Here is a 19,880-nt window from a genome sequence, read left to right on the forward strand (position 1 = left end):
GTGCCGCATGCGAGAACATGCAGGGAGGAACAAAGAATGAAGGTCACATTAACAAAACAAGGCAGCACATCCTGGAAAACCATGACTGAAAAGGACATCGGGGTCATGGTAGAAACCGGGGAAGCATAAGCTCCTGGCCCACGAAGAAGTGGGTGTGTGGACTGCTCTCTGGGTGCTTAGCCAAGGACTTACCCTGGCTTCGCTGTCTCATGGGGCTAGAGCAGAGCCAGAAGGGCAGGGCCACCCTCAGGGGAGCGGAGTACCCTGAAGAGAACTAGTGCAAGGAGCCCAGGATGTGTTCATAGAGGAAGGTGTCTGGAGTAGGACTAGCGGGGTGGCACTACCGCTGCGGGGAAGATGTCTGAGGTAGGATTAGGGGGGTGGCACTACCGCTGGGGGAAGGTGTCTGAGGTAGGATTAGGGAGGTGGCACTACGGCTGGGGGAAGGGGTCCGGGGTAGGAGGAGGGTGGGGGTGGCACCAGGGCCGCATGTGCCACCGCTGCAGTGCCCGGGGGACGCCGCCTGCCCCGGCTGCAGGGGATGCCAGCAGGCGTCGCGGGGCCCGGCGAGGCGAGGCGAGGCGGGGCAGGCGCGCGCCGGGCCCGAGCGGGGGGCCGCCCCTCGCTCGCTCCCTCCCCCAGGTGCGGCGCGGCGCGGCGCGGCGCGGCGCTGGAAACCGAAAGTGCGGCGGGGACGGACATGGACGTGCGCGGCTTCACCAGCCGCCTGCGGAGCAGCCTCCGGCGCCGCCTGGAGCGGAGAGGTGAGGGCGCGGGCCCGGGGCCCTGCTCCGCCGTTAGTCCGCGCCGGCCGCGCGCGCGGAGCAGCGGCCCCCGGTACACAACTGGCTTCGGCGGGCGCTGTCAAGTCCGCGCGTGAGGAGGCGCGGCGGGCGGCTCAGGGGGGCGCAGCGGCACCGCCGCGGCCCGTGGGCCCCTGCTGCCGGTCACAAGTGTCAGGGCGTTTACCGGCGGACCCTGCGGTGCCGCGGGCCGGCGGCGTGTGCAAAGGGGCGATCAAACACGAAGATCCAGCTGTACAGAGAGCCAGCCGGCCTTAAAGTTAGTGCTTGAAAATGTGTGACAGCTCAGTCGCTGGTGTCTAGCCAGTTTTCGTTCGGCAGCGCAGCCGGGCGCGCTCGTGCCGCCCTGCGGGTGCCCCTGCGCAGCCGAGGTTAGGTTAGCCTAGGCCCCCGGCTACGCGGTACAACTGTCAGGCAAATTACTGGTGAATCGTGCAATAAGTGGCTGCATGTGCAAAGTAATGACCGCATGATACAACACAACTCTCCACCTATACAAAGAGCCAGCCGGCCTTAAAGTTAGTGCTTGAAAATCTGTGACAAACTCTGTCGCTGGTTTCTTTCCAGCTTTCATTTGCAAGTGCAGCTGGGCGGCCTTCCCTCTAAGCTGTGTGGTGTGCGCGGGTGTGCGAACGTTGTGCTGCCAGGCGCCGCGCAGCTTAGAGGAAGCGCTGCAGCTGGGCCCGTAGGCCCCTGCTACATGTTACAAGTATCAGGCAATTAACTGGTTAATCGTGCAATGAATGCAGACTGGCTGCATGTGCAAAGTAATTATTGCATGATAAAACACAACCAACCAGCTATACAAAGAGCCAGCCAGCCATAAAGTTAGTGCTTGAAAATGTGTGACAACTCTATATCTACTTTCTATCCAGGTTTTAATTTGAACATGTAGCAGGGCCCTTGTGTCCCTGGAGGCTCGGGGGTGGCATGGTAGAAGCCTGTAAGTACATAAAGGTGTGCATGAGGATCTGAGGGAACACCTGTTCACCATAGCACTCCAAGGGATGACATGGTCCAATGGTCACAAACTCCTGCAAGACCATTTTAGGCTGGACATAAGGAAAAACTTCTTTACTGTCCAAGCCCCCAAAGCCTGGAATAGACTCCCCCCCAGAAGTGGTGCAGGCACCTACTCTGGACACTTTCAAGAAACATTTGGATGCTTATCTTGTTGGGATCCTTTGACCCCAGCTGACTTCCTGCCCCTTGGGGAGGGGGCTGGACCCGACGATCTTACAAGGTCCCTTGCAGCCCTAATGTCTATGAAATCTGTGTTTCTTGCTACATGTGCCAATTCAAGCTGCATAGCAACTAGCTATAGGGTTGTGACACATTTTCCAGTTTTTGCTTTATAGCTAGACGGACCTTTTTGTTGTGGGACAGTTACTTTGTATGTGTAGCCTGTCTGAATTAATTGCAGAATTAACCAGTTAATTACATAATATATGTAACATGTAGAGGGGTCATGTGTGATATCTGTCTAGACTTTAGGGCAGAGGAGTGTCTTTAATTCCCTTGTTTAAGCCCCTGCTGCATGTTGAATGTATTGTGCAGTTAACAGTATAACATATTTAGATGGGTCACAGGTGCAAAGGAAGACTGGTTTTGCTTGCAAAGTAATTATTGCAGGATTAACTGGTTAATTGTGTCATAAATTTAGAACAACCAGTAATTATCACATGATAAAAATGACTGTCCAGCTATCAAAAGAACCAACCAGCTTTAAAGTTAGTGCTTGAAAATGTGCAACAACTCTATAGCTGCTTTCTGTTCAGTTTTAATCTGAATGTGTAGTAGGGCCCTTACACTGCGATAATGTTCCTGCAATAGGGTTGGAGCATTGTTGTGTCCATCACGAAATGCATCTGAAGCGGGTGTTGTTGGTGATACGTTTCACTGGTTATAGCTTTTATTGGGTCAGTAAAGCTATCCCCAGGAAGACCTTGCATCTCACAGCATTTCTTTAAGGCAGAGCAGTTCTGATCCCCATTTTCCAGATGGTGAACTGAAGCAGAGAGAGTCTCACTGGATGCACTGAACTAAACCCCTTGCCTCCAAGACTCTGCCCCTGTCTGGGTCCAGCTCCATCAGCCCTTGAGATAGCAGCCTCAATAAGGAGATCAGAATTGCAGCTCTGGGCAAATATTTTCGCCCTGATTAGAAAACTGGGAGTTGTGAGCATTTGCCATTTATGGTGGCTTTGCAAGATATTGTCACAGGACTTTGGCCTTGGCAACTAGAGAGGCTGTTTACCACCTGCTTTTCACATCCTGGATACCTTGAATGGGGGAAACAGGCCTGGCTGAATAATAGACACATGGAAGAAGCTATGTCCTGAGACATGGTGCTGGCTGGGCAGTCCTTCTGCCATGCAGGGCTGAGGTGTCACTCAGAGGAAAGCAGAGCCGACGAGCCAATCTTGCTGTAGTGTGCATGTCCGTTTCCTCTGTGTTGTGTGGGCTGATGCTTTGAGTTCCCTGGCTTTTTGAGGGGAGGCTGGTTTTGATATTTTTTTAAAACGTTTGTGGAGTCAAACATGTTAGATAAAACCCATTTCCTCTTCACTGGGCAGGTGGGTGGCTGCGTGTTGCAAACAGAGTAGGAAGCACAACTCGGCTATTTTGCAACAGCAGCTGGAGAAATGGCACATTTTATGCAAATGATTCTAAACTATTACAATAATTATCTGTTTTAAGCCCTGGTGGCTTCACTGCGGGAACCAGTGGGCCCTGTGGAGCTGGCAGGGGTGTAGGAAGCCTGAAGATTGTTTCTAGTTCTGTTCTCACCCAGGCAAGAAAGAAAACTTCCCTTCTGCACCCCGTACTTCAACACTGTCAAAGATCTAGGGGGACACAGGTTGGGTTTATCTGCAAATGGGATTTACATGGATTTTTAATGCAGCAGAGTCAGAAGCCAGCCTAGTTAGGCTGGTGCAATTGCAGCAAGTAGACAGGACCTTTTTTTGACACTCTCCCTGCCCTTCAAAAGTGCTGTACCAGGCAAGGCAAGAAAGAGGCTGAACTCAGTTGCACCTGCATGGAGCAGACAGCTGCAGTGCTGGAATCCCTTTCTGTTCACTCCAAGCACCTGCTTTTCCAGCCAAATAGACAGAGCTTTGCTAGTGGGAAGGAGACTCTTCTGGGATGACGACACAGCCTTGCTGTCTGCCTTCTTATGCACCACACCTTCCCCCGCAGGGCTGTTTCCCCTGTGCATTCCTATCGCCCATTTAAAACCAGAAGAGACCTGTTTCTTCTTTCCTCAGAATCCTTCCTACGTTCACTTGCACCCTGGTAGCAGGGAGCTGCTTCCACATCTCAATAACCAAAGGGGGCTAATTTCAGCTGACCACCTCAACCCCTTATTTACTTCCCCAGCCACCCAAAAGCCTGCAGTCAACAGGGCAGGCTCTGTGAGTTGCTGGGAAGGGAAAGGGTCGTGGGTGATTGTACTTCCCTGGCCTTAAACCCTGTAGTGGCCTTAAACCCCCTTTTCTTGCAGAAGCAGGGATCTTCCCTTCCAGGCTCAGAAGCTTCCTCAGTGTCATATGAATTGGTTAGTGTTTGTAAAAGTGCACTGTAGATCAAGGATTTGGCCATAATGCTAATTGAATTTGTGAGCAGTTCTTCCTACATCTGGCTTTTTAGGCTCTTGTAATGGCATCCGCTCTCCTGGTTCTTTCCCTCATAGGGAATTATGACCTTGGCTGTAACTGTGCGAGTTCAGTGCACGGATTGTGTGTGCATGGGGCCTTTAACCATGCTCGTCTCACCAGGTTGGCTAGGTCTCCTTTCTCCTGATTTTCTGTGCAGAGTAGTCTGTCCTGCTAAGGGACTCTGAGATAGCTGCCTAGGTTTCCTCAGCATACTCTGATCTAATAAGAGTAGATGGGGATGGATTTGTGGCTTTGATGGCTGCTGTGCTGCATAATGGAGTATGATGAACTGTTTAACTTGTTTCTAATGAAGGTGACTCAATTGCAAGGTGCAGTTTTGTAAAGTATAGTTGCACCTAACCCAGGCTGTTTTACAAGTGGCAGGATTTTAAACGAGAGCCATCTGCTATTGCTTAGTCACCGGGAATGTGGTGAAGGGATTTGGACAGAAGTCTTCTCTATCTTGTCGCCAGTGAATACTGATGTAGTAGTACTTTTCTTTTAAATCTAGACTTGACTGAGCTCCAGAGGACATACAGTGGTGATCAAAACTGCATGGTTCGGTAGGGATAGGCTAGATGCAGTGGAACTGGGCCTCATTTTACGTGTGGGAGTTGTGCTGTTGGAAGACAAATACCTGGATTCTGCCTCCTCCAGTTCTCACAGGTCTTGCTGTTAGCTGCGGCAACAGCTTACCGATCTGCCAACAAGGAGAGTGCGTTCCAGTCAAAAGGCACCCAGAGCTGCTTCACACAGGAACTGGCCCGAAACATCACTCTACATTTATCAGTTGCCACGTGCCCTCTGTTGTGTGTGACAATGCTGCTCTTCCGTCAGAGCCAACTGCTGAGGCTGGCCACAGCTCATACATGGCAAATCTAATCTGTTTTTAGGAAAGGGCACATTTGTCTAGGTGCCCAGTGGATGAAGAAACATCTGCATTTGATGGCAGTTCCAAGCAGCAGTCAGGCTAGTGGCGGTACTGCTGGCATCTGCACCTTGCAGAACCATTACAGGGAAGTAAGTACAGGCTTGCTCTATTGCCCAGGGATGGGAGTGCGTCACCTGTAATGCTGCAGTCATGCATATGTCCACCTGCCCAAAGCAAACAAGGGACGTGTTTGTACTGCATAGCTCCTGTTTGAGACACTCCTCTGCTCCTAGCTTCTCTCTTGCTTCTGCCCTTTCCATCAGCTAAGTCAGATTTGCCCTCTTGTTTTTTGCCTTCCTGCGCGTGAGAATTTATTGGGGGGGGGGGAAGATAAATTTGCTTCCTGAGAGGGACAACTTTCAAGTTTCGGTGGGAAGAGCATGGTGAACACTGAGCAGATCTGGGAAATGGATTGCTTTTTGTTATCCCATTCTGGCTTCTCTGAATTTGGCTCCTGAATATAAATCTCTTCCCTTCCCTTCCTTAGAGGGGACTGTCCCTTCCTGGGTCACTGGTGGTGGGAAGCATTGCGGAGATGGTAATAGCAGGGTTGCAGTCTAAGCTGGAATTTCACTGTGGATATATAGAGACTTTCTGTCCCCACCATCTCAGAAGTAAATAGATGAGCAGAAGTGGCAGGTTTGGGAGCTGGCAGTAACTCTGCTCAGGGAAATAGGTGATGCCCCAGTGAGCCACCTCTCTTCACCTGTGTAATCTGTTTTGTCAGCACAAGTTTGCATTGGAGAGTGTAAGCACAGAGGTAGGAGAGCAGCATGAATGAAAGCCATTGAGTAATTGGGAGCTGAAGGGAGACAGGCAACCAAAGGACTTAAGGTTCCCCCACACTCACGTGGGAGGGGTGAGGAGGGAGGAAGGAAGGAAGGAAGGAAAGGGGGAGGGGAGGGGAGAATAGGGAGAATCTTGTTGCAATGCTGACTTATTGCTCATGTCATATTTCCTTGTGCTGGTTCTGGCGTTTCAGCGTTAGTACGGGGACTGGTGTTGCTGTGGCATCTGGATCAGGCTCTAGCATGTCTTTCTGACCTAAGATTGTCAGTGCCACCTAAGACAAGGATATTCCTTCCTTAAGAATACATAACCAGGGCATGGGGACTGGGAGAGGTCAGGTACCAGCTTACATGGAGAGTGCTGCACCCTTGCCCTTCGTCTGAATGGAGATGAATAGGATTGTCAGTGGCCTATTAAAAGCACCCGACATGTGAGAGACCATTAAAGAGGGATGATGCTGGATGTGAAAGCCAGCCCTTGCGCTCCAGGTAGAGGGAAAAGCGACATGAGGATGTCCAGTACTCTACTGTACATCTGGGCATCGTAGATCCCACATGCTCCATAAGCTGCTGAGAGAGGGACTGAGCCACCACTGGATCCTCAGATTCCTTCTCCACTTTATTTGCAGTTGATATCAAGAAGAGGGATAGGGATTGGAGAACAACGTACTTTGTAATAATGATAGTTACAGTTTTAAGTCTGAAGTTGTATGAGCCAGGACCTCATTCTTGCTTAAAATAAGATGGGTATCATCCAAGAGAGCTGCAGGGCAGCAACTCAGTTGCAGGCGCGGCTCCATAGTTAGCATTTCTTATTGCTGTATTCTGAAGGGGGCAGACACCAGGCCCAGATATCACCATGCCACGCGTGCTCAGCTCTCCTTCCAGCAGTTTTGTCAAGAACAGGCCGGTCTTGGCTAGCTGGATATCTGACCAGCACTGAACCCTAGATCACAGTTAGAGCGGGCGGTGGGTTTTAGACACTGGCCGTAGAGACTGTAAATTAGCCAGGCTCAGAAATGGTGTGAGAGTGGGAGCATAGCTCCAAAATTTCCAGTAGACAACATGGCTTTGTTTTAAAGACATAAAAAACTTGCAACTTCCATCCTGTAAAAAGGTTGTTCTCCCTACACCGCAGCTGGAATGGCTTGAGTGTTCCTGCTCCAGCTTGCAAGCCTTGCTGCTGGCCCTCGGAGCTGGGAGCAGGTGAGGAATTTACTGGTCACAGGTGAGCGATTTGGAAAGCCGGGAACAACGGCAGAGCCGAGGAAGTTACTATGGAAACTCTGGAAGTTACTACAGTAACCCTTGTCTTACTATGATAATACATTTAACCTGGTTCCAGTGTTGCCAGTCTCTTGTGTTTCAAAAACAATAAGTCGTGTTCCTCCAGGATCCCACTCGCTCGACTTAAAAGCCGTGAGGCTTTGAAGGATAATGTGCTGGGTTCTTCGTATTTGGCCCTGCGGTTCTGAGCCTTTAGGAAGAACATTTTCCCACCTTTCTTCACAACCGGCAGAGCTGGAAACTTATTTTGAAATGAAAAATGAGAGCCTCGTGGTGTCACTTGTTTCCCAGAGTTGGGGCTTCAAAAAAAAAAAGCAAACCAACCAAAGAAAACCCCCAAGAGATACCACTATAAAAAGCATGAGAGTTGAGAACCTGTTGTCAGGACTGACTGTTGAAATCTGTGCATTTGATTTAATTTTTATTGGACTCTTTTTGGGTAGTTTGAACATGAACTGTACCCTTTTTTTTTAATTAAATGATAATGAAAAATGCACTCTTTTATCACCTTCAGCTTTCCTTTCAAGACATTTTTCGCTCTCTTTCAAGCATCCAAGCCTTTGATGTTACGTGAGGGCTGACAACACAGCCAAATCTAAATTCAGAGTGGTTTGGAAACTGAGCTTTACCTGTATTTCTACACCGCCAGTGACGGTGTGATGGCAGCACAGGTGGGCTTGACTGTGCTAGTTTTAACTAGCTAGCTCAGGGACCCAGAGCAGCAAGGATGTGGTGGCCTGGGCTTCAGTGCAGGTTAGCCACCCAACTACTAACATATAAAATCTCCAGGAGGTGAGGCTTGCCAGCCTGAGCTGAAACCAGAGCCTCTGCCTCTTTCCTGCTATTGTTGTCCTGGCTGGCCAGATTAAAGCAATATTTGAACCATCACTGTGCTGTGTAGACACACTCCAAAAGCCAACTAAGGGCTGTGTCACCTGCTCCCAGCACAGCTACAGGGCTAATTTGAGGGCACTATGGTGCTCTTAGTCCTTGTAGCTTTTTATGTTCAGTTTTGAGCTATTACTTGTTCTTTAATCCCCACTTGTCCCCTTTTCCCACATTGGCGAGTCAGTTTAGACGGGGAGCTGTCCACTACTCTGTGCTTGGTCACAGCCTGTCACCAGGGGGCTGTGATGGTGGGTGACGGTTAGGCCGCTGGCAGACGTTCAGTTAAAGGTGCAATGGGATCTGATCCCAATAACTGCGCCTTCTTCCATGGCACGTGTGCATGGCGGAAGGTGTGATTTTGGCATCAATAATCAGATCCCCATCACACCCTTATTGCCAGCACTGGGATTCTGATTGTGATCCTGGGCTTCCCTTGCATGAGTAAGTAGCCAGCCAGGTGCACAGTGTACGTAGCAAGCTGGGAGCCCCTTTCAGCTGGTTGCTGCTCCTAGCCTTGGAAGTGCACTGGCCGCTTGTTCAATTTAAGGCATGATAGGAACCAGCCACAAAATTATTGCACATTTTATGTGATCACTTTATGGCTTGCTCCCCATTTTGTTGTGACTATTCACATCTTCAGTGTAGTGCCTGGCAGCGGCTTAAGGACCTACTGTAATAAACATGGTTACAAACAAAACATTTCATGAGAATCTCGCATTTTTAAATGGAAACTAGCTGTCATCTCCTTGGTAGAGTCTCTGAAACCAGAAGACACATAAAAATAGCCCCAAATGTATTGATTTATTTAAAAATCTGGCTTAATTTTAAGATGGTTTTTAGGTGAGGTGGTATTATAATGCAGGCCTTGACACCCTTTGCATCTTCCGTGTGCCTGGCTGTGTTGCTGCTAGGAGGTGCCTCATCCTGGTCCTTTCTTCAGTTACTTTGCCCTGCATTCAGAATCAGCTGTGGAAGTTGAACACACCTGAATGACTACAGGAACCACAGGCTTGCAGCAGACTTTTTGAGAATGACTTGGGCAACCTTAAGCACAGATTCATGTCCCAGTATCGCTGCTGTTCCAATTCCCTGCTCTCCGGAAGCTGCCAGGCAGTTTTTCCTACACCCAGTAGGATTTCCTTTTTCCCTTAACAAACTCATTAAAAGCCCTTTTCATTCTCCCTGCATGGTATTAACTCAGTCTGCCTTAGCAGCAGTCCTTATTGCTTTCTGTCCCAGTTCTGACCCAGCCTCTGTGTCCATGATTTCTGTCTCCTCGTTCTCATACAGGACCCGGTGGCCTGTGCTCTGCTGACTGAGCTGAATTCAGGATCATTGAAGCCATCTTAAGGGCTGACGGGGGGTTGGGAGAGTTTAGAAATTGTTGTGCACCTCTCATTCTGGTGTAAGGACAATTCACTGCCCGCTTTCTATCATGCACTCTTATCTTTTGGTTACAGAAGGAAATCGGGAGTCACCTGCTGAGGATTGCACACCCGAGGCTCCAAGAAAAGCGGGAGAGCGAAGTTCCCTCTCTTATCTAGGAGGACAGTTCTTCTTTGAGTATCTAGTCGTGGTTTCACTAAAGAAGAAGTCAGGAGGAGATTATGAGCCCACAATAACCTATCAGTTCCCAAAGGTAAGGAGTTGGGCCTGTCCTGCAACTGGAGTGTGCATATATTTATTAGATGTCAGCGCCAAACCCATGGGCTTCCCTAAGCCATAGGGCTTTTATAACTTACTCTTGAGGGGAGTAAACTGGCCCCCAAATGGATCCAGAATAAGGAAACAAAGAAGGCCAGACTGAAAAGGAGAATCCCAAATTCTGAAATTCTCTTTTCACTTGCCCCAAGCTTCACTGGGCAGGAGCTGTAGCATGGAAGATTTCAAGGGGATTGACACCTTTTGCGTGAAATGTGGAGGCAAAAATTGTGCTTCTTATTGGAAGCCAGTTTACCTTAGGAGGGGCACCCTGCTCCAGGGCACACCTTTGCTGCATTTATCATAGTACCAACAGGTTTGTGAAGATGTTTCCCTTGTTAACACTGGAAAGCAGGGGACAAATCCCTGATGGGAACAAAGAGCAGCAGTCCTTGAGTCGCAAGTGAATAGAGGAAAGGAGGGGAGAGTAAAACAATTCTCATTTCTATAGCTGCAAATTCTTTTGCCCGTGACAGTTCATAGCATCTGAGCTCTGTATTTCTCTTCCTGCTCCCCAAAAGAGAAACTTGAATTCCCGTTAATGCTGGCAGGCTTTATTTTGCTTTCCACATGGAGGCTTAATTAATATTATGCTAATAAGAATCTTTTCCTTGGAGACCTGGGCTAGGTCATGCCCCATTAGTACCAGTTCAATTTGTTCATGACCTCTGATGGTAAGGAGGCTCCATTGTTTATACCATTATGGTGTAAGTTAGGTTGGCACAATTTGGCCACTTCCCAGTATCTGCAGAGCCTGTGCAAGCATGGAGTGCATATACATAATATTCTTCTTTGAATCCTTTGTGGTTCATGGCCCCGCTGCTGTAGGATTGTACTTTATAGAAGCTAGGGAATCTGGCTGCTGTATAGGATTGCCTCTTATTGACCTTATGCTGCTTCATTTCCAGCTTTGAATCCTTTATTTTCAGACACAGTAGTGTCTCTGAGCCTTGTACATGGACCTGTTGCTACCAGCAAAAGCAATGCACCCCTGGGGAGTGAGGCAGCTGCTGTTGTGGGGGGTCCTTCTGTCCACACTGGAAAGTCTACAGCAGTGGTACTTAACCTATTTGGCCAGATGTGAGCCAGATGAGTGTCATGGGGCTGGATCTCCTGCACAAGATCAGGCTGTGGGACTGATCTAGTGCACAGGCCTGGAAATTGGCAGTGGGGGAATGATGGCAGCCAGAGCTGCGAGCACATTTCTCACCATGAAATTTCTGGACTGTGGGGAAGCCCGTGGGCTAGATGACGTTGCTGTCATTTGCAGGCCATAGGTGGAGCACCACTGATTTGGAAGGAGAAGGTTGCTGCAAGAGGATGGGCTGGGTCATGTCTTGTTCCAGTCCTGGGTCCCTCTACTACTCTGTGAATGAACCTGAATCCTGACACAGAGCACCCCATGACGTTCCAGCTGTGGTTCCTTTAGCTCTGCTGATGTGTCTCTGTCCTGGTTTGCATCTCCTCACTGGAGAGTTCAGATCTGGTCCCTCAGGCAAGAAGCCTAGGATTCTCTTTCATTTTTGATTTTTCTTTCTTGCTTCATTTTCATTGCAGCGTGAAAACATGTTGAGGGGCCAGAAAGAGGAGGAGGAGAGGTTGCTTCAAGCCATCCCTCTGTTCTGCTTCCCCGATGGCAAAAACTGGGCTCCACTTACAGAATACACTAGGTAACTTCCTATGTGAATTGGGCAAAGGGACCAGTATGATACCTGTGCTGGAGGCAGGTGTGTGGGGCCTTAGTCTGACTGGGGAGGTTGGGGCAGAGAACAGGAGAGGGGAAGAGAGTCACAGTATCCCATGCTGACTGCCCTAGAGGTAACGGGAGCCCCATCAGCTGTGCTGTAGGGACAGCCATCCTCCCTGACTTCAGCAGCAGCCTAGCACTTGGGGACAGATTTCTCATAGTTATCTTGTTTTTAAATTTTGCCTGACAGCAGGTTAATGCCTTGTAATCCCTGCTCTATTTTCTTCTCCTGGCCTAGGTGCTGTCCTAATATTGACCTGTTTTTTTTTTGTTTTACTGTTCATGATGATCACATAGAGTAGTTGTACTTAAGAGCCCCAGCTCTAGATCAGGGCCTTACTGTGATAGGCGCTGTGTAAATGCAGGGCATGGAGATGTCCCTATCCCAAGAGCTTTTTTTGTCCCCTAGGAGTATGCATTTGAGACTCTGGTTCTTGGTGTCACTCTTATTTCTCCTCAAAGGACAGCATCCTGTGTTTGTGTCCATCAGCCTTCTAACTCTAACAAAAATCTCCATAATACTACAAGCAAAATAAGTTACTATGTTAGTTACCTAAATTCCCTAATTACCCTAAGCTGTATCTGGCTGGCTGATTTATATAGGGTGCTCAAAGAGCAAGGCATTTCCCCAGCTGTATTTTACTGAGAGGGGTTTTTTTCAAAGCTCTTTGTGGCCAGGTCTCTTTTTCAGTACAGCACTGTGGGACCTCTGGGCATTGCTGTGAGGTGAACAGGAAATTCTGCTAAGAAAAGGTTGATTTGTTACTACTTTGTTCAAGGCAGGTTGTTGTAAAGGAGCTCTGTCTTGGCTGTTTAGGGGTATTATTAGTTTCAGCTCCTCTGTTAATTCCTGCTCGGTGGATGTAGTTGGTAATTAGGGGAATGGTCCATCTGTTGGGAGGATGGGTCAGTGGAAGGGTAGGGAGCCAGGCTGCGGAGAGGACAGTGTTCTCCTGGGACCTTCAGGCAGTGGCTCTTATCCTTAAATCCCCCACTCCCCTTGCTCAGGGCCTGCTGCTCTCTCTGCTCGATACTTAGCAGAGCAATAACATCAAATATCTTCTTCTCTTTCAGTGAAACTTTTTCTTTCGTCCTGACCAACGTTGATGGCAGCAGAAAGATTGGCTACTGCAGGCGCTTGCTGGTGAACATCCCATTTTTTAATAATCCCTTTCCCTGCTAGCTCAGAGCTACTCTGCAGTATCTGCTTGCAGGAGAAGGACCTCAGCACCATCCCCATATACTGTGCCACCAACACAAGCCAAGCAGCTTTGGGCTTTCCTTAGGGAGCCAGCTGCAGAGAGGCTAAGGAGTGCACTGTGATTGTCTCTTTTGGACAGCGCTTCTTCAGAGTCTTGTTTTATCAGTAAGCATTAGCTTATGTCTAGGTGGTGTATGCATGGATATTAGTGGAGAGAAAAGGAGAGGAGAGAAAAGTGCAAAAAAGGAAGAGGAGAGCTGGCATTTTGGTGCTACTACTGTTATCCACCAAGAACAAACTGAAACATCTGTGGAGTAAATTATCTTTGGAGCATCTTCAGAGAGAGCGGGCTAGACTGGAACAGCTACATTCAAGAGTATTGATGGCTGAGAGGCAGGAGGACAGACTGATTTTTACTTGGCTGCTGAGTTGTATGCCATCTGCTTAAGAAGTAGAAGATACTTACCAGTGAACTATGTCCAAGTTATCATGTACTCAGGTGCAGGGCCCCCTCAAGTCTGTGGCAAGATCATGAGATTTTGCAGCCCTTGGTTGTAACTGGATGGCAGGAGATAAGCTAGATTTATTAGGAGGGTTTAAAATATGAACATGAATAACAGTACAGTGCTCAGTGAGTTACTTTGATATTCAAGGGAGATTTGATGCATCTATACTGTATGCTGGCTTCGTGCCACCATTTTTCAATAGGATACAGATTTATGTAGTGCCAGTGCCTAGTTGTAATGCAGAAGGTGCTGTGGAGGTGGAGGGGCACTTGGGGATTGCAGAGTATCAAGCAAATTAAGCAAGAAGTATTTGCTAAAACAATCAGCAGTGACATGTTTAATAATTGAGTCATCTATACAGTCATCTTTTAAGGCATCCCCATATTTTTGTAGCAGTGTAACTATTCTTGCTAGGAGTGTAATATTTTTACTGAAGTGAAATATTTTTACAGTATGTGTACAAACCCTTAGTATATGCTGGCATAGTCTATACCAGTACACTTCCTGTGACAAGCACCAGTGATTAGAGCAGCTGTTCCTTCCCCACAGCACTGCAACTACACTACCAGTACATAAATTACCTAACCTACTTGCCGGTCCCCAGGGGATGTCTGTTCTGCTCTCAACCCTGCCCCATCTACACATTCCCACTCTACAACTGCCCAGCCCGCAATGTAAGGTAATGAAGCCCTGTAGCCACCCTCGAGGATGCCAGAGACCCAGGTCTCAGGAGCAGCAGTGAAGGACCTGGAAGAATCTCTTGCATTTTTTGCTAAGATTTTAGAGTACAGTTCTGGAGCTGAGGGCCTGTGGACTATACAAGCTCTTGTGTCTATCCTGTAGCAAGGTTCATGGTCCCTAGTGTTCATTTTACTCAAGGCCTGGCATTCTGTGGCAAAATATGAGGTTAACTCTGCAACAGGAATTATTGCAATTATTTTGCACCATGGTAATAGCACAGCAGTGCTCACGGGCTCTGGAATCTGTCTGGTTCAATTCTGTCAAACTGCAAATGTCTCTGGGAGGGTAACATTGAGCTGTTGGTTTACATTGTGCCTGGGGAGATGACTCAGTCCCAGCTGCTTTCTGAAAGCACTTGACCCCCCGTTTGACACTCTGAAGCCCCTTTGTGCACTGGACTAAAACAAGCTTGTGCTACTTGGCTCACCTCTAGTGTATTCCTTGCACAAATCCAGTCTTTACCAAATGACGCATGACCGGCCTTGTAGTTTGTACTGTACAGGGGCTTTTTTGCTGGTGCTGACTTCTACTTTGGTGGAAGGCTGAATCCCTCCTGGCCTATGCGACCAGCTGCCTGCATGCAATGCTGGAGGCTGCAGGAAGTGAGGCAGGGTGCAAGGAGAATGACAGCTCTCCTGTAGCATTTGCAGCGTGCTGTCCCTGCCTGGATATCACCTGCCTATGCGTCTGCTCTGCTTTAGACCTCCAGTCCCCTATGTGTCCTTGACCTCATCTCTCAAACCTGCCTGGGTGTTCCTCACATGCTTTCCTGATGCTCTGCTTCCCTTCCATGCCTCTGCCCCTACTCCCCACATCCCCATGTGAGTGTAATTGGTGGACATTTCAGTGCAATCTACTGCCCATGGGCAGAGGTTGGCAGCCTTTATGGAAGGGCCACTAAATGCCACCAGTGATGAATTTGTCAGCAGGAGAAGCAGCAGCTGCTGTAGGAGGGCAAGAGAGAGAGCAGATGGGATGGGTGGTAGCAAGCAGCACTGCAGAGAAACAGCTCAGGTGCAAAGGAATGCATGGAGCAGGGCAGTAAAGGGGAATACACCAGGGCCAGCTGCTCCGTAGCAGACCGAGTGGCCCTGGAGGCATCTGTAAATCGGTGCTGGTGCCTCTGTTGCCCACCTGTACTCACACTGTTGGGCCTCTCCCTCTTGTCACCACATTGCTGCTGATGTCTGTAGCCTCTACAGGCTGGATACAGTTGCTTGGCTGGCTGGATCAGGCCTGTTGCTGACTCTTACCCTGGGAGGTCTGCATAGTCTTCATTTAGAGCAGTGGTTCTCAAAATTTTTAGGCTCAGGGGACCCCTCCGAAAATGCCAGCACTTCGTTTTCACACATTTTTTTGACCACAGAAAAAGAATAAAGTAATTCTTCTGTTGCAAAGAACTTGGAAAGACCACAGCAAGTCAGAATGTGTTAAACGCTGGGAAATTCTGTTTATCTCTGGGTTGATCTTGTGAATCATGTTTGCACACTTAACAGTGCTAGCAGGATGTGACACCCTTGAAAGAAAGTTGTGGCACTCCAGGGTGTTGTGGCACTCCGGTTGAAAATCACTGACCTAGAACACTGCAGGACAGGAGGGCTTTTATGGTCATCCCTCTTACCTTGCAGACCAGTATGTGTATAGGTGACTGGTGCTGGGAAGAAGTATCTGTGCACTGACTGGAGGAGAGCAGGGCTGGGCTCAGGCTCCTTTGCAGCTTGTCCTGTGACCTTCCTTACTTCCATTTTATGGAGGCAGTTGTGGCTGCTGTTGGCAGTGCCCTGCAAACAGACCCATGGGGTGATGGGGTAGCCATGTGGCTTTGCTTTTTGTGCTTCATACCTAATGTTGTCAAGCTAACTCTTTTGTGCACCCATCCCCATTTCAGCCTGTTGGCCGTGGAGCTCGTCTCCCTGAAGTTTTCTGCATCATTAGCTGTCTGGGCTGCTTTGGATTATTCTCCAAGGTAGGAGCACCAAGTCCCATACACTTCCATATGCTGGATCATTTTGCCTGCCTGGCCCAGGCAGCTGGTGGTCTGTGGGTGTTGGTAAGAATCTCCCTGTTTTGGTGCAGGGAAGGATTTCTTCCTGTGGGAGTAGGCGGAGATGGCCCAGGCACTGAAGGCCACCTCTGTTTGGAGAAGGAGATGGCACTGGAGTGGACAGGATTGAGGAGCACTGAGCAGCTGGGGCTGTATACTGTAATAAGTGAACAGTGCAGACCTCACCTGGGGAAACTTCTGGCCTGTTTGGGTGCTCAGAACGTGAACCTAGGAGCACGAGTCTAGTACAGCCGCTGCTCCCCACAGGCAGGGTGTCTGTCAGTGCTTCATTGCCTTGCTGTGTCTGAAGAGTCATTTCTTCCCTTAGATCCTGGATGAAGTGGAGAAGAGGCGTCAGATCTCTATGGCAGTCATCTATCCATTCATGCAGGGCCTCCGTGAATCCCCCTTCCCTGCGCCTGGGAAAACCGTCACCATCAAAAGCTTCATCCCAGAGTCAGGGACAGAGGTTTGTGCTGGTTTACTACTATGTGCTCAGTCAGGCTCAGCCACATGGCTAGCAGCTTCCCCCACATTGGGAACTGCACTTAATATTGCTATGAGGAGGAGAAGTTGGAGCAGGAGTGGGTGGAGGCGTGTGTGTGTGTGGGGGGGAACCCCCTGCTTCAGCAGAGACTGGAAACATGTTTGGGTGAGCAAGTTCAGCAGCAAAAAAGTAGTTGGTGCAAAGTTTTTGCAAGAGTGATCTGCTGAGAGAGTTAAAAACCATTGGCATGTAATTATTTCCATTGAGCTTTGCATTAACACCTCCCTGCCATGAAGGGTACATTCACACCTCTTGAAACTTGTTTCACACTGCAGCCTTCTCTGTGCTCTGCTCCGCTCTGAGTGCTAGATGTTCTACATTAGAAAATTGCATCATTTTTAATTGAATCAATTTAAAAAATATCCATCCAGGGAAACTGTAAAAAGATCTAATGTAGAGGCATAAAAATCAATTTACTCCTTGCTAATGTCTGTGGTTAACTTAATTTAGTAAAGTTGTGCCTGTGTCAGTGTTGCATTTGCATAGCTAAATCCAATCTGCACAAGCTGTCTACCAGAGGTGAGCCCAGAGGGCCTTCTCTGCATTGCATAGCTGCACTGAAGTAACGTGGTTCTAAACTAAGGTTCGTACCGCCATGGCTTATGCGGTTTGGAACTGGTGGGAGCTGTGCTGGAGGCTGAATGAGCTCCAAGGTCTGTATAGATGCTAAATGTCCCTGTGTAGACGAGGCCTTGATTTTTTTTTTTTACAGGCATGCAATCATACAGGAGTCTTTCCAGGTAACTTTACAGCCACGTGGTTACATATATGTGGGACCCTCCGTGTAACTTAGCAGATCGTGCTGTCTGCGCACTCTAGCACCGGGCCATCCCTGCGAACTTGTCATTGTGTCACAGGAGATTTCATCATCCAGGAAGAGGGCTGATATTGTGCAAAGCTGTTGCCTGTTGCTTAATGCTCTGGCTGCTTGCAGAACTGCAGAGACTTGAGGGGCTCTGGGAGCATTACTGGAGGGAATGTGGGAAGCACATGCAGGCAGCTGGAATGAAGTTGAGGGACATCAGAAAATGATGGGATGGTCTGAAAGCAGCTATTTGGACTGGACTGTGTGACTGGCCTCCATATAAAACAGTTACCAGGACTTGTACCAAACCCGGTGTTATACTAAACCCTCTGATTCTGTAGCCGTCTCCACTGTGAAGGGGCTGCTTAGTTCAATCAAAATCAAATTCTACTTATGGTACTGCATCTTGGGAGTGTGCTGCCTTACTCAAACTACTTTACAAGTAGAGTGCATGTGTAGAGAGACTCCATGTACAGGAAGTAAGGCAGAGGTGGATCATATCCCCATCCCATAACTGCTTATCTCTTTTGTGATGATGCACGCTGTGGCCTCTGGAAAATATGTTTAGAAGGCATCTTCGTTGGATTTTATGAGCAGTTATGTGGTACAGGGCCAGCAGACAAAGGCAGATTGACTTCCAACCATCAGAAGTGAGAAAAATTCTATCTAAAACAGGCTGCAGAAATTGGACTGAGGTCAGTTATCCATCTGAACATTTTGCCTAGGAGCACAGTGAATTCTCTATCACCTGTAGTTTTTAAATTGAGTCTGTGTACCTCTTCAGAAAGAAAGATTTGCTTTAGCTTACCCATTACTAGAAAAACTAGGTTACTAGAAAAACTGAATTAAGCTTTCTGGCATGTATTATTCAGGATATCCAATGTGATGGTCATCAGTTCTTTCTGGCCTTAATATCAGTACAGTCCAACAGCTAATAAACACTTGGGAGACTGGGCATTTTTGTTAAGGATTTAACACCATCACCCCATTTAAAACAGGCCCACAGTACCTTGAAGCCTCAAAAGCTTGTCTACACACAGGCTTGAAATGTTTAAGTGGAGGTGGCCTTGTGAGCTAAGCTATTTATATTAGTGGAAGTCGGTATAGGAACAAGATCAAAGAAATCCTTCAGCCAAACCAGGGCAGGCCAAACCTGACTCTCCAGATATTTAGGTGCATGCTCTTCTATTTTGCCCTTGTCCGTCCCTTTCCACGTAGCTCTACCCAGCTCCTGTCCTCAGTGCTGCCTTCAGATCCTCGCTGCGAGACTTGCTGTTATCAGAAACCCTTCTGTGGATCGTTGGTGTTGGGGATTATCTAGCTATACTATCTCTGTTAATAAAGCAGCCGTTCCCTGAAAACTTCTTTTATTGGGAGCTTGTCCTGATTCCAAGCCATGTCATGGCTGCCTGGGGCACACGAGGAAAACCAGGGCTTGCCTGGGGACAAGGTGATCGATCACCTGCATAAATAGTTGGATTCCCAGTGTGGACAAGGTGATCCACCACACAGTCTACATGCTATTTAACAGTTTGACCTGTGGATGTAGCGGTTGTCTGTTCCAGATCTGCCACTGGTAGAGGCAGGTAGGTATAGACATCACCTTGCACTGGAAACTCTTTGGGGTGGACAGTTTCTGTGACATGTCTGGCACATGGTGGGTGCTGATAAAATCCATGCTAATTACTGTTAATCTTCCTAGCATGCTTTTCATCTAGTATCACTTTGCCTTTTTGCTTTTTCCTTTTTTCAGCCTGCAGTAGCAAGCGAGGGCCAGCCCAGTGCTTTAATGTCATTAATTTGTGACTCATTAGATCACAAAGTGTTCAATCTCTCACCCAACAGCTCATTGAACTGACGCGGCCCCTGGACTCCCGGCTGGAACATGTGGAATTTCAGGCTCTTTTGCAGCGTCTCACTCCACGGATCATCATACAGATCTTTGCCTCTGCGGTTCTAGAGCGTCGCATCATCTTTATGGCAGAGGAACTCAGGTAGGGCCCTCGCATTTGTCCTGGGAACTCAATGCTCAGCTCTCAAGTGCTAGGCACGTGTGACTCCCCAGCTCTGCAGTATAGCCTGTAGATGCCCTAGACCTTACTGTTTGTTCCCAGTGTGTCAGAAGCACAGGATCAGACTGATTGCCATATTGGGATCAGGAGGGAATTTTATTCCACAATCCGATTCGCATGGACTTTGAACGCTTCTGCCTTCCTGCGGAGCATGCTCCTTT

At 48.4% G+C, this 19,880-nt stretch overlaps 1 protein-coding gene across 1 annotated transcript in view; it reads left to right on the forward strand.

The window, feature by feature from the left end:
• The first annotated feature begins 517 nt into the window (after positions 1-517).
• Positions 518-19,880, forward strand: part of DENND2D (DENN domain containing 2D) — a 34,829-nt gene continuing 15,466 nt past the window's right edge. Inside the window, exons 1-7 of the mRNA XM_090025582.1 lie at positions 518-764; positions 9,816-9,994; positions 11,614-11,726; positions 12,878-12,947; positions 16,140-16,217; positions 16,624-16,764; positions 19,493-19,641. Coding sequence (XP_089881708.1) covers positions 542-764; positions 9,816-9,994; positions 11,614-11,726; positions 12,878-12,947; positions 16,140-16,217; positions 16,624-16,764; positions 19,493-19,641 — 953 coding nt within the window. The 5' untranslated portion in view covers positions 518-541. The remainder of the gene's footprint in view (positions 765-9,815; positions 9,995-11,613; positions 11,727-12,877; positions 12,948-16,139; positions 16,218-16,623; positions 16,765-19,492; positions 19,642-19,880) is intronic.

Source organism: Crocodylus siamensis, chromosome 13 (genome assembly GCF_052110815.1).
Source record: "Crocodylus siamensis isolate JL-2025a chromosome 13, ASM5211081v1, whole genome shotgun sequence".
NCBI lineage: Eukaryota > Metazoa > Chordata > Crocodylia > Crocodylidae > Crocodylus > Crocodylus siamensis.